The sequence below is a fragment of the Protopterus annectens genome, chromosome 9.part0 (genome assembly GCF_019279795.1).
Source record: "Protopterus annectens isolate FY-2018-M chromosome 9.part0, PAN1.0, whole genome shotgun sequence".
In the NCBI taxonomy this organism is placed as follows: Eukaryota; Metazoa; Chordata; order Ceratodontiformes; family Protopteridae; genus Protopterus; species Protopterus annectens.
The window spans coordinates 26,560,367-26,572,412 of record NC_056743.1 but is presented as its reverse complement, the minus strand read 5'-3'; the positions used below and the strand labels follow the sequence as shown (position 1 = coordinate 26,572,412).

The 12,046-nt window shown below is 43.7% G+C and overlaps 1 protein-coding gene across 3 annotated transcripts in view; it reads left to right on the top strand.

Moving 5' to 3' along the window:
• LRP4 (LDL receptor related protein 4) overlaps window positions 1-12,046 on the top strand; it is a 2,374,694-nt gene that overhangs the window by 1,674,737 nt on the left and 687,911 nt on the right. For all 3 annotated transcript variants that reach the window (XM_044082533.1, XM_044082532.1, XM_044082534.1), the window contains exons 11-12: window positions 1,270-1,395; window positions 9,810-10,040. In XM_044082533.1, the coding sequence (XP_043938468.1) occupies window positions 1,270-1,395; window positions 9,810-10,040 (357 nt within the window). The remainder of the gene's footprint in view (window positions 1-1,269; window positions 1,396-9,809; window positions 10,041-12,046) is intronic.

Genomic DNA, 12,046 nt, shown 5'->3' with positions numbered 1-12,046 from the left:
CATTAACACTCTTCAAGAAAAATCTTGATGATTGGATGGGTAATAGGAAATTCACCCCGGGGATCACTTCTGTGGTTCTGCTTGACAGGGGCATAGGAAAATCATTTTCTTGGGTGGCGAAAACCAGGGTACCTTTTTGACTAGGCTTGTATAGGCCCTAGGGCCAATAGCCCTAGTACCTACCTATGAACCAATAGAGTGTCCATGTCTGACCGCAAGACATCTTCAGGAAATGTGCTAATTTCATTAGGTGGAAAGGATGAAGAAACCCAAAAGCCCTTCACGGAAGGTGTTGTATATTTGTGTATCAGCTGATGTGGCCAGAGCATGTTTATTACTCTTTTTACTAATTAGGAAAACAGGTAGAGTCTTACAAACAATGAAAAATAAAAAGCAGCTGTTGCAAGACAAAAGCAACGCTTGGTAGATGGTAAATCCTTTATAAGCAGAAAACTCCAAATCCAGAAAAAATACAGACAATGTTCATCCAAGATAAAGCAGTGCAAGCAAACACAGCAGTATTAAGCGCTTTCGTCTGGTAGATGACTGTTTAATCAAATCACAAAAACTATAGCTCTTTTTACTAATTAAATGTTTGTTTAAGCTATGAGTACTTTTATTTGACAGGTTTCTTTTTCTGCGGAATGTATGAAGAAACTTAATTCTACACCTAATGATCTGTAATCTAGCAGCCGTTCCAGGGTAGTGCATTCTGCCTAGGCATAGAATAATTGATTATGATCCTCACGATCTTGTGCTTTTTTGTAGGTTCTGCATGTGTTCCAGGAACTCATGCCGCTGTTCAGTTGCTTTATATAGGTAGATGTTTTTGCTCTCCACATTTGGGCATCTCTTCACAGTTTAGGAAGACCAGTTTGATTCTGGATGTCATTTATCATTCCCCTGCAGTAGACTTGATTAGCAAGTTCATTTTTTAGGCATATGGGATATCACTAGTGAGCAGTAGAGTCGCTTTAGTTAGGCATATAGGATATCACTAGTGAGCAGTAGAGTCGCTTTAGTTAGGCATATAGGATATCACTAGTGAGCAGTAGAGTCGCTTTAGTTAGGCATATAGGATATCACTAGTGAGCAGTAGAGTCGCTTTAGTTAGGCATATAGGATATCACTAGTGAGCAGTAGAGTCGCTTTAGTTAGTGCTGCAGACATTTTGGTGAGACTGCTGGCTATTTTGCTGTCTTTGTTATACTGGAAGGCTGCGTTTAATGCCTGGCTTTGTGTCCATCTCCTATTGTATTTTATTTGTAGATGTGGATGAATGTGCAGAAGAAGGCTACTGCAGTCAAGGTTGCACGAATACCGAAGGGGGCTTCCAGTGCTGGTGTGTTCAGGGTTATGAACTGCGCCCAGACAGACGCAGCTGTAAAGCCTTGGGTAAGATTACTTTTATAATCTGCTTATTATTGCATGTTGTTGCTGTTTTTATCGTTTGGTTATATCGTTTTATTGTTCATCTTTGTCTCAGCATTTGTCACTAGCCTTCATCATGTGTATTGCCTACTTTAAGTACTTGACAACAGTACATTTGTCTTTTGTAGTTACTTTATCTTTTATAATAGCATGATACAAATTGTAAGTTGTCAGCATACTTCTGTTCTGTAACAGTGTGTTACTTGCTTATGTTAGAGTTGTAAACAGTATTTGCCTGTACCATTCTCCATGCATCCTTATTACTGCCCCATAGTTCCATGTGATAAAATGTTAATCTGATGATGTTAATTTTCTTTCTATTCATCACTAATGGGGTTTGGTTCCGAGTCCTCTGATCGGAGTTGACCTAATACCAAGCTCGCGCTAGCCAAAAACTGTCAAGCTAAGCTTCTACCCATAGTGCCCTTCTCCCTGTTACCTCAGATCTTGTTTGCCTCTTAGCCGTAAAGCCGAGTTTCAGCAGAGCTCTCAGCTAACTGAAAGCTTTTTGATATCTATCAGGATGTTTTGTAATTTTTCCTTTCGCTTCTGGTTTATATTGATATTCCTATAGTCTTACAGCTGTATTTAGACCTTTCACTCTGTTTCTACCAGTTTGGTAAACTTTTTAAGTACCATTGGTGGTACGGCCTTTTTCTCCTTACCCTTGTGGTATTTTTTGAATACCATTGTTGGTATTTCTTCTCCTTTTTCCCTTTAGCTTTCTAGTTGTGTGTTTGATGACATATATTCTTAGATGTAATATATATTTAGATAGTTTAGACTTAAGAGGTAGTATTCTACCTGGATTGTTGTGTGTAAATTTCATGATGTCTGATAAAAAGGGCACATCGGGTTTTAAGCATTGTGCTTCATGTAAGGGTAAACTTCCAAGTAGTGACTCCCATGATTGTGTTTATTGTTTGAGGGTGTCCCATCTCTCAGTGCAACCCCCCTGTGTGATTTGTCAACGTTTGTCAGTGCACCTTTAAGAAGCGCAAGAATAAGTTGATTCTGAAGGACCTACTTAAGTTACCCTTTTCAAAGGCCCTTTCTGCAACAGAGATCTCATCCCCTCCAGTCAAGGTTAAGAAAAGGCCACACTCGGTTCCCTCTTCACCATCCGGTGACCAGGGGCAAATCTGTTAAACCTAAAGTGCCAAAGCTATCTTCGGAGCATAAGACTGCTTCATTGGCATAGACCTCATCTGCTCCAGCCATGGCTGCTCCTATGTTGGCGCCAGTTTCGGCTACAATACTGTCTCCGGCACCAACTGTCGACCTCACAACAACTACTATGACTTGGGCACTGAGTGCCGTGTTGGCACAGTGCACGCCTTCGATGCTTATCTTTGCAATTACAACTGAACCTTCCACGTCAGCTCCGAGTCCCCCTCCGGCACCGAGCTCCTTTACTTTCCCGATAAATATGAATTTGACTCCACTGCTTCCGGTCTCCAAACTTGAGACATTGGTGCCAGTAGATATCACACCACGGACCTGATACTCTCCATCTACATATCCATTTCTAGGACAGGTGTACAGTCTGTTCTTAGAATGACCTGACTCCCCATCGAGAATATCCAATTGATCCACCAGGAGCCTTTCAGAACATGATGTGGTACATCTTGTGGACCAGCTGTTGACAGCCATGGGGATACCCACCACTTTCAGGACCCATCCTCCTGCAGGACTTGGGTTGACTTCTCCATGGACTCCATTCTACTCTCCTCCTTTGACCATCATTCTACTCTCCTCCTTTGACCATACCAGTTCCAAAGCCTTCTGCTCTGATATCCTTTTCAGAACCCCCTGTCTCGGCGCCTGTAGTGGACCTCACTGGAGCTCCTGGGACTGTCCCTTTGGCCTTTGGTCTGTGCTGAACTGGGCCTTCCCTGTGATTGGGCTGCAGGCTCCTTGGTTCCTGGCACGGTTCCGAGTGTTTCTACGGTTCTGTCCTTGGTGCTGGGAGTCCTGTATGCACCAATCCTGCTTGAGGTTCCATCCTTGGGAGTGGGTTCGACAGAGCAGTGTGTGACCCTGGTTCCGAGGTTGTCCTTCTCAGTTCCAGGCTCCCATCCCTCTTCGGGCAGACCTGCTTTCGTAGCTATGGTGAGGGCACTTGCTTTTGGAAGCATTCTGCCGACATCGGAACCCCAGACCTCTCCCCCTGAGCTACAGCTGTCACAGGCCACCCCCCGGGACTCTGGGCAGGAAAGCCACAGGATCCTCCATTGCAGGGTGCCCCCTCTTCTGAGTCCTCCTCAGAAGCCCCCACTGAGGAGCCTCCCATGAAGAGATCATACAAGAGGAAGCACGTAGACTCTCCTGAAGAGTCCGTAACAGAGGACACAGATTTCGATGACAGTGAAGGGTCCCTATTGTCACCCCTGAGGATGTTTACTTTGGAGACATCCTTGAAATATTGAAACAGAGAGGTGACTGGAAGCCCAATAATCTCTCTTCCGAGGAGTCCGTGTTTCTGCAGGCTTTCTGTGCCCGGCTGTCTACCTCTTGGGTGAACCCCGCCTGCAGACAAGCTAGTACAACTCATGTTGCAACTCACTTGGAAGAACCCTGATTCTGTTGAGTTGATCCCTCAGAAACCTGACAAGATACTGTCTTCCCCTGAGGAAAACCCACATTGGTCCAGAGGTTTACCAGTCGATGCTATGGTGGTGGCGGTGGTCACGAAAAAAGATCTCACCGAAGAGAGTCATATTGTTCACCCACCCATTAGAGAGTCTTGGGCCGTGGACAGATTAGGGAAGCGAGTCTTTGCTTCAGCGACCTTTGCAGTACAGTCCCTGAATTACCTGGCACATTGTATGAGGCGCCAAAGAGACTTGGTTTCTGAACTCTCTGGAAAACTCGCAGGACGGGTGTCTGACGAGATAAGGGATAAAGTTGCCTCGCAGCTCACGACTCTGGAATCTATCTCCAGTTCGTCCACGAGATTGCTCTCACACACAACCGAAGGGGCAGCTAGAGCTGCAGGTTCAGGCATAGTTATGAGACGTCATGCCTTGATGTGCCTCTGTGACTTTGCAGACCCTTTCAAGTCTTCCTAACTGAATGCTCCCATTGAAGCATCTTCCCTTTTTGGCCCCAAGGTAAAGGTCACTGTGGTCAGGTGTGAGCAGAGACGGTAAGACCCTGTCTGCCATAGGCCTACATTTTTCCAATTCTCAACGTTCCTTTTCCAGGAGTCAGAAGAGTAGCAAAATGTGGTACAAAAAATCTCAGGGTCCTTTCCGTGCTGCACGTGGTGATGATACCCCAGGGACAGAGGGGGTAACAATTCTGGAAGGCACCCCTACCGAGGCAGAGGGGGTCCTCGTTATCAAGGACCCAGGGATTATTTCTCTGGGCAGCCTAATCAGTGCTCCTGAAGAGCGGCCCGATTGCCTTCCTCTGGAAGCAGTCTGGGGTTGTTTCTCTCTGCACCAAGCTGCCTGGCATTCAATAACCACCAATCGTTGTGTGCATAAGATCATAAACAGAGGTTACACCATTCCCCTCATCACTTATCGAAAACTTCCCAATGTTCCACCCAGTCAAGGGGAAGAAGCAGCTGCAGAAATAAAAACAAGCTGTATCAAAAAAGAGGCATCCAATTAGTCCCACCAGAACAACGTGGATCCAGTTTTTACTCGAGATTCTTTTGGATGCCAAAAAAGACAGGGGGCTGGAGACCCATTCTGGATGTCAGCAATTTGAGCAAGTCTGTTGCCCAAACCAAATTCTGGATGGTCACGGTTCAGTCCATTCTCCCTTTTCTAAGGGAAGGATATTGGATGTGCTAGATAGATCTCCGAGACGCGTATCACCACAACAAAATGGACAAACACTTCAGGACTCTACTTCGCTTCTGGCTAGGAGCCAATCATTACCAGTTTCGTGCCCTGCCGTTCAAACTCTCTACAGCCCCCAGAGTGTTTACAAAGTGCATTGCAGTGGTTACAGCTCACTTGAGACTGCAAGGATTCCGGGTGTTTCTATATTTGGACGATTGGCTCCTTACCCCCCCATCAAGCATCTTCTGGTAACAGCCCTGCAATACACTCTTTCCCTGGCAAAACTTTTGGGGATAACTGTAAACTGGGAGAAATCCAATCTTGCTCTGGGGATTTCCAACATGATTGCAGACAAGTTGTGCAGATGTATTCTCCTGCCTCATGAGTGGTCCCTTAATCCCGACATAGCGGCAGAAATTTTCAGCCATTGGGGCCAGCCTTGCTGCGACCTATTCACTTCCCCATCAAACAACAAATGCAGCAGCTATTTTGCCCTATTCCCCCCAAATGGGGAGGCCCCAAGGGATGCTTTGATTTGCGATTGGCCCACGGGACTGATGCCTATCCCTCCATTCCTCTGATACCCCAATTCATAAAGAAAGCTATTCGGTTGAATTGCAAAGTGATCCTCATAGCCCCCTTTTGGCCTCAACAAGTTTGGTTCCCCTTCCTTCAGCCTCATCTATTATGTCAACTGTGGATTCTGGACCCTTTTCCAGACCTAATTTCTCACCCTCAAGGGTTGAGTCACCCAAACCTTTCCAGTCTCAAGCTGATAGCTTGGTTTCTCCACTTCTGTTAATCGCCAGGCAGGATGACCTCACCTCACCTGTTCGTGACATTATTCTAGCCTCTCATAATTCTTCCACCAGAAGACTACAGCTAGACAAATGGAAAAGGTTCTCTATTTGGTTAAAAGAACAGATGCTGGATCCATACTCTGCTCCAGTTACAGTAGTTTTACAATACCTATCTAAATTCTTCGAAGATAGAGCCGCAGCTTCTACCTTACGAGTGCATCTAGCAGCTATCTCAAACTATCATAATGGGTTGGATGATTCTCCCCTCATCTCGCTTTGGTTATGCAAAACGTTTCTCAAAGGTGTCTCCCACATTAGGCTTTCTGTCAGACAACCTATTGAGCCATGGAACCTCACGTTAGTTCTCCAGTCTTTAACTCAACCTCCTTTTTTGAGTCTGCAGCAAAGTGTGACTTCAAATTCTTGTCGTGGATATCTGTTTTCCTAGTAGCCATTACGTCAGCCAGATGAATTTCTGAGCTCCAGTATCACTGTGGACAAATCCATCTTTCCTCCCCAAAGTGTTTTAGATTTTTCCATCAATCAGTCCATTGATTTGCCAATATTTTTCTAATAAAGGGGAATACTGTCTACATTACCTGGATGTACACAGACAATTGAAATTTTATTTAGACAGGACCAAAGCATTACGTAAAACTGACCAACTTTTCAATTCCTTCTCTGGGCCTAGAATGGGAAATTCTGTCTCCAAGGTCACGTTGTCAAAATGGTTAAGGGACTGCATGTGTTACTTTTAACATTTATTCACTCGCAAAAGAACCTTTGCCACAGAATGTTAAAGCTCATTCTACTAGATCTATGGCAATGTTTGTAGCCTTCCATTCCAAAGCTTCTATGAATGATAATCGATGGACGCTTGGGTGGCGTAAGCCAGGGAACCTTGTTGGCTAGTCTTACGTATGCCCTTGCGCCGATAGCCTAGTACCTACCGATGAACCTATAAGTGTGCAGCAGCCACTTGGGCTAAACCCCACACTTTTATCAATCATTACAAATTGGATGTGGTCTCCAGAGGGAGAGCTGCCTTCGGCTCAGTGGTGCTCAGGAACATTCTTCCATAAGGGTCGCCCAAGGATCACAAGGTAGCTGGGGATTCTGTCTGAACAGTGATGAATAGAAAGAAGATTAACATCAGATAAAGAAGTTATATCTTACCGTAATGTTACATTTGTGTTGTTGATCTTCTTTCATTCATCACTTCCCACCCTCCTTCCCCTGCCAAAGGCTCCTGGGGGATACTTTGGATCCAAGTGGTGACTTAGGGCTTTTGCGCAGAAATAGCCTCTGCTTTACTAGTACAACATGGGCAAACTCTGTCTGAGGTAACAGGGAGACTGGCATTTTTGGCTGGCGCGAGCTTGGTATTAGGCCGACTCTGTTCCGAGGGCTTGGAACCGAACCCCATCAGTGATAAATGAAAGGAGATCAACAACACAGATGGAATGTTATGGTAAGACATAACTTTTTTTTTTCTTCTTTGTCATTTACCATTGTGCATCTTTAGGGCTTCACTGTTTGATGTCTTCTCACTGCAGGACTCTATAAAAAAGGGCTTGTGACTACCTACTTGGCAAATTCAGTAAATAAGTAAAAGCAGATCTAAGAAGGGGGTATACACTAGCATTTTGTTCCCTGGCACACCGTCATATAGTAAAGTGTTGGCTTGCTTATGAGAACCTTTCCAGCATGGCACTGGCTTTCAGCTGGCCAGTCTGAATTCATTTAATTTAGTTGTATTAAAAGACTGCTCTCCTGATTAAGTGGTACACTAAATAGTTTGCTGTATTACCTAAAAAATGTGTAGAACATCACATGCTGAAGTAATAAAGATCTCGAGATGTTCCAATGGAGCACTGGGTGTACACTGCTGCATAAGCACCATGAGCAAACAGGTGGGCCTTTGTGTACATAGAGATAAGGCACTAATACAATGGAGCACTGGGTGTACACTGCTGCATAAGCACCATGAGCAAACAGGTGGGCCTTTGTGTACATAGAGATAAGGCACTAATACAATGGAGCACTGGGTGTACACTGCTGCATAAGCACCATGAGCAAACAGGTGGGCCTTTGTGTACATAGAGATAAGGCACTAATACAATGGAGCACTGGGTGTACACTGCTGCATAAGCACCATGAGCAAACCAGGTGGGCCTTTGTGTACATAGAGATAAGGCACTAATAAATGAAGCTGGAAACCCATGTTCAGGATTAAGCCTGAAGGGTCAGTCGGGAAGGGAAAAATAAGTTTGTCAGAGGGATACTATAACTGGCACATGGAAATTTCTGTCTTTCTTTTTCTTCCCCCATTATCTTTCAGCTAATCATCAGCTGCTTGGCTTTCTCTCCTAGCTGTTTTCCTTCTCCTCATGCTGCTTTGCAGTAGGAAGGTGACTGGAGCATACTGGGTTATTATCTATTTTACTCAGGGTAGAGCCACCCTTGGCAGCCTGGAAGGAGGTACAGAGTGAAGTTAGAAGCATCTGCATCCCATATGCTGATGCTGTCACCTTCTGCATAAAGTGCTAATGCAATTGTTTAATTAGGTAGGCAGTGAGATATGGCTTGAGGTTGTGTCCGCCTTGGTCCATAGAGTAGCTTCACCTCCTTAGCTCTTACCTGCATCCACAGTCCCGCAATCTCCATCTAAAGCTCTGGCTTCCACCAGGTTTAACAAAAGAGTGGTCTGTCATGATCCCCATCACAGAAGAGGCATATTCATACTCCCTGTTTGTACATTCAAGCACTCAAGCCACTAATCAAAGTTTGTTTAACTGCCTTGTAGTCTAGGTTTTATCTCTCTGTGCTGTCAGTGCAGACTCACTTGAGTGCCTCTTTGGGAAAACTTAAAGTGGAAGTAATGGGGCAAAACTGATTTAGGCTGCATCTGATCTTCTGGTGTTGCTGTGGGAAGGTGTGCGCTGGAGACTGGTGTTATAGCATGCCGCTGTCACGAGAGAAGAAAACCATGGAAACACTGATGGATGCTTATTTTATTTCCAGTGGCTTTGGTGTTTGTGGATTCATAGCCAGATGACTGCTGTGTTTTAAATTATTATTTTATTTATTTTTATTTATAGTTTGTTAACTGGGAGAGTCCATTGGGCCATAGTGAGCCCTTTTTCAATGGAGGCCAGGGGAGAAAAGCTCAGAGTACATATATATATATATATATATATATATATATATCTCGGTCGTAAAAAACAATATAAGAAATTGTTGTGACCACAGTCACTGAGATTCTGCACGTTTTTACACAGAATAACATAGCTATTATGCAATTAAAAACAATATAAAGACAACAAGACTGAGGGGTTAATTACATTCTTGAGGAGTTGAGAGGTAGTGAGTTATATGGAGAGATTAGAGGCGACAAAGTGGGAGAAGTACAGTAGGGGGAAAGCTAGTACTTTTAAGTAGTGATGTTTGATTACAAGATGGATGTAGTGGAGGTTTAGGAGGGGTGAGAGCAGGAGCATTCCCAGATTGAGAAGAGATAAAGAGTGGAGTAGTGTCTTGAAGGCAGAAAGATTAAACTAGCAGAGTCCTCTTTTTAGTAGCCATTGTGTCCTCCTCCTTTGTCTCATTCTGGTTCTTGTTCACATTGCTTATTGTGTCCTCATTTAACATGGAGTTGGGTGGATTATACATCTTTGTAAGCCTTGTGTGCTTATACTTCAGACCAGCACTCATCTTGTTACCCTTTAATTTTATTCATGTCATGACTGTTCATTTTACTTTCTTTTCCTCTTTACCGTAGGACCAGAGCCAGTTCTGCTGTTTGCCAATCGCATTGATATTCGGCAGGTCCTGCCACACCGTTCTGAGTACACACTGCTGCTAAATAACCTGGAAAATGCCATCGCCCTTGACTTTCACCACAACAAAGAGCTTGTCTTCTGGTCAGATGTCACACTTGACAGGATTATGAGGGCCAACCTGAATGGAAGTAATGTTGAAGAAGTGGTATCGACAGGATTAGAGAGCCCAGGTATGAAAAGCTACACAGAATGTCCGAAGAGACCCTAGTCCTAGACCTAGTCCAGTAAAATAAGCAGTTATCAAAGTGGAAACTGCCAAGCTGTTAACTTTGAGACATTCATGCATGGCAATGTTAATTTGCTTGAGCTACTAGGTTATTTTCTGTGTGTGTGTGTGTGTGTGTGTGTGTGTGTGTGTGTGTGTGTGTGTGTGTGTGTGTGTGTGTGTTCATTTTCTTTTTCATAGTTAAAGGTGTGTAAACTTTTCTTGGGTTGCCTAATAAGGAAATAACACGTTCATTTTTATACTTTTGTTCATCTCATAGCCCCCCTTCTTCTTGATAGTTCCCAGGCCATCACTTAATGTTGCTAGGTCTTACTGTTGTATCCTTTACTGCAGCCATTTAGTGCAGGAATGGGCCTTGGTCAGAGATTAACTGTAGTTAATTCTGAAGACATAGCTCAACACATTATCAGTGACCATCAGCTGAAGCATAATTTAGCCTTTGCTGGTATTTGCCTCCTGTTTTCTGTCCAGTTTGCAATTTATGGCAGTGGTACACCTCTGTGTATATGTACCAGATATTTATTTTTCTTCTGTTTTCTAAAATGTTTAGCAATTGTGACAGAGTTGCACCTCTGTATATACATACCCAGTATATGTTAACTTGTCTTTCCGTTCTATTGAAGTTTCATGTTCGGGTTTCACAAACAGTATGGCAGAAGTGGAGAAGGGATGACTTGTTATTCCCATCCAGAGAAGACAGTAGTTTGCACAAGGCTAGGAATCCAAAATATCATGTGGCAGATGTGTAGTGTGACAGCCTGCATTGCTGTAGGTGTGCATTCATCCCCAAGTATGGTAGTGGTCAGAAAAAGATGCCATATAGTTATTGGTGGAGAGGATAAATGCAACTAAAGGACACATCCTCTTTGCAGATCATCTGCACTGTAAGTGTGTGTTGTAGTCTTCCATTTCTACAATGGGAACCCACGTTCGATTAGTGAGTGTGGTGAATGATAGAGTTGACAGAGTGGATGGGTGTGCCTATCCCAGGAGGAAGGGGCAGAGCAGGTCATAGACTATAGCATTCCTTTGGTGAAAGAAGGCAGACTCATAACCTAAAGCAGGGCCGGTGTTAGCATTTTGGAGGCCCTTAGCAAATGTCAAGTTGGGGGCCCCCTGGGCACCTTCAGTTTAAGTAGCACTCTGTCACTGCCACCCTCCTAAGCAACCGTTTAGTTCATGCTACAAAGTTTTAGGAGTGGTACACATGGACTGACCTGGAGCTACAATGCATTCACATTACAACAGGACTATGTATAACACTATGTTGGCCCATCTCGCAAACAAGAAATTCACAGTTACTGGCATTTAGTTGCAACAGTGATACGTTACAACTCTGTATACAGGTCTGGACTTAAGTGAAATGGCAGCCTAGGCACTGCCTAATGATTCCTGAACCCCCTACACACACATTCTCCAATGCTGTCCTCAGTTTTTCCCCATGTTACACCATGCACATTGCTTCTTTCTTTCTTTTCTCACATTTTGCCTTACTTTTCAGTTTTTTTAAGAAGTCATGACTTTTATTTATGTTTTTCTTTTTATGCAACCTTTTCTTCCATTGATGGCTTGAACAGAAATTATGATTAAGAAAAGAAATGTAACACTAGTTTTCTTGCATACTTTCAACATACCTTTCCTGACCAAGATAGCACAGTAATAACCACTTATGAAATAACTCAATTAAGCTGGGGTCCCCAGATGCCATACAATATAGACGCTCTGGGATGCATTTTAGAACAATTCCCAACCTTTTAATCCAGTTGTGGCCTGAACAGAAATCATGAGTAAGAAAAGAATTTCAGTCTTATTTCTTTCTTTCACAAAAGATGTAAGTTGTGACTAGAACTTAATGTTCACAGTTCACAAAATAGTAACTCAAAAGAAACTAGTTGTTGTGAGGTTACAAAAATCTTATCTGGAAATACTCTCTGCCTCCCTAACTCCTGA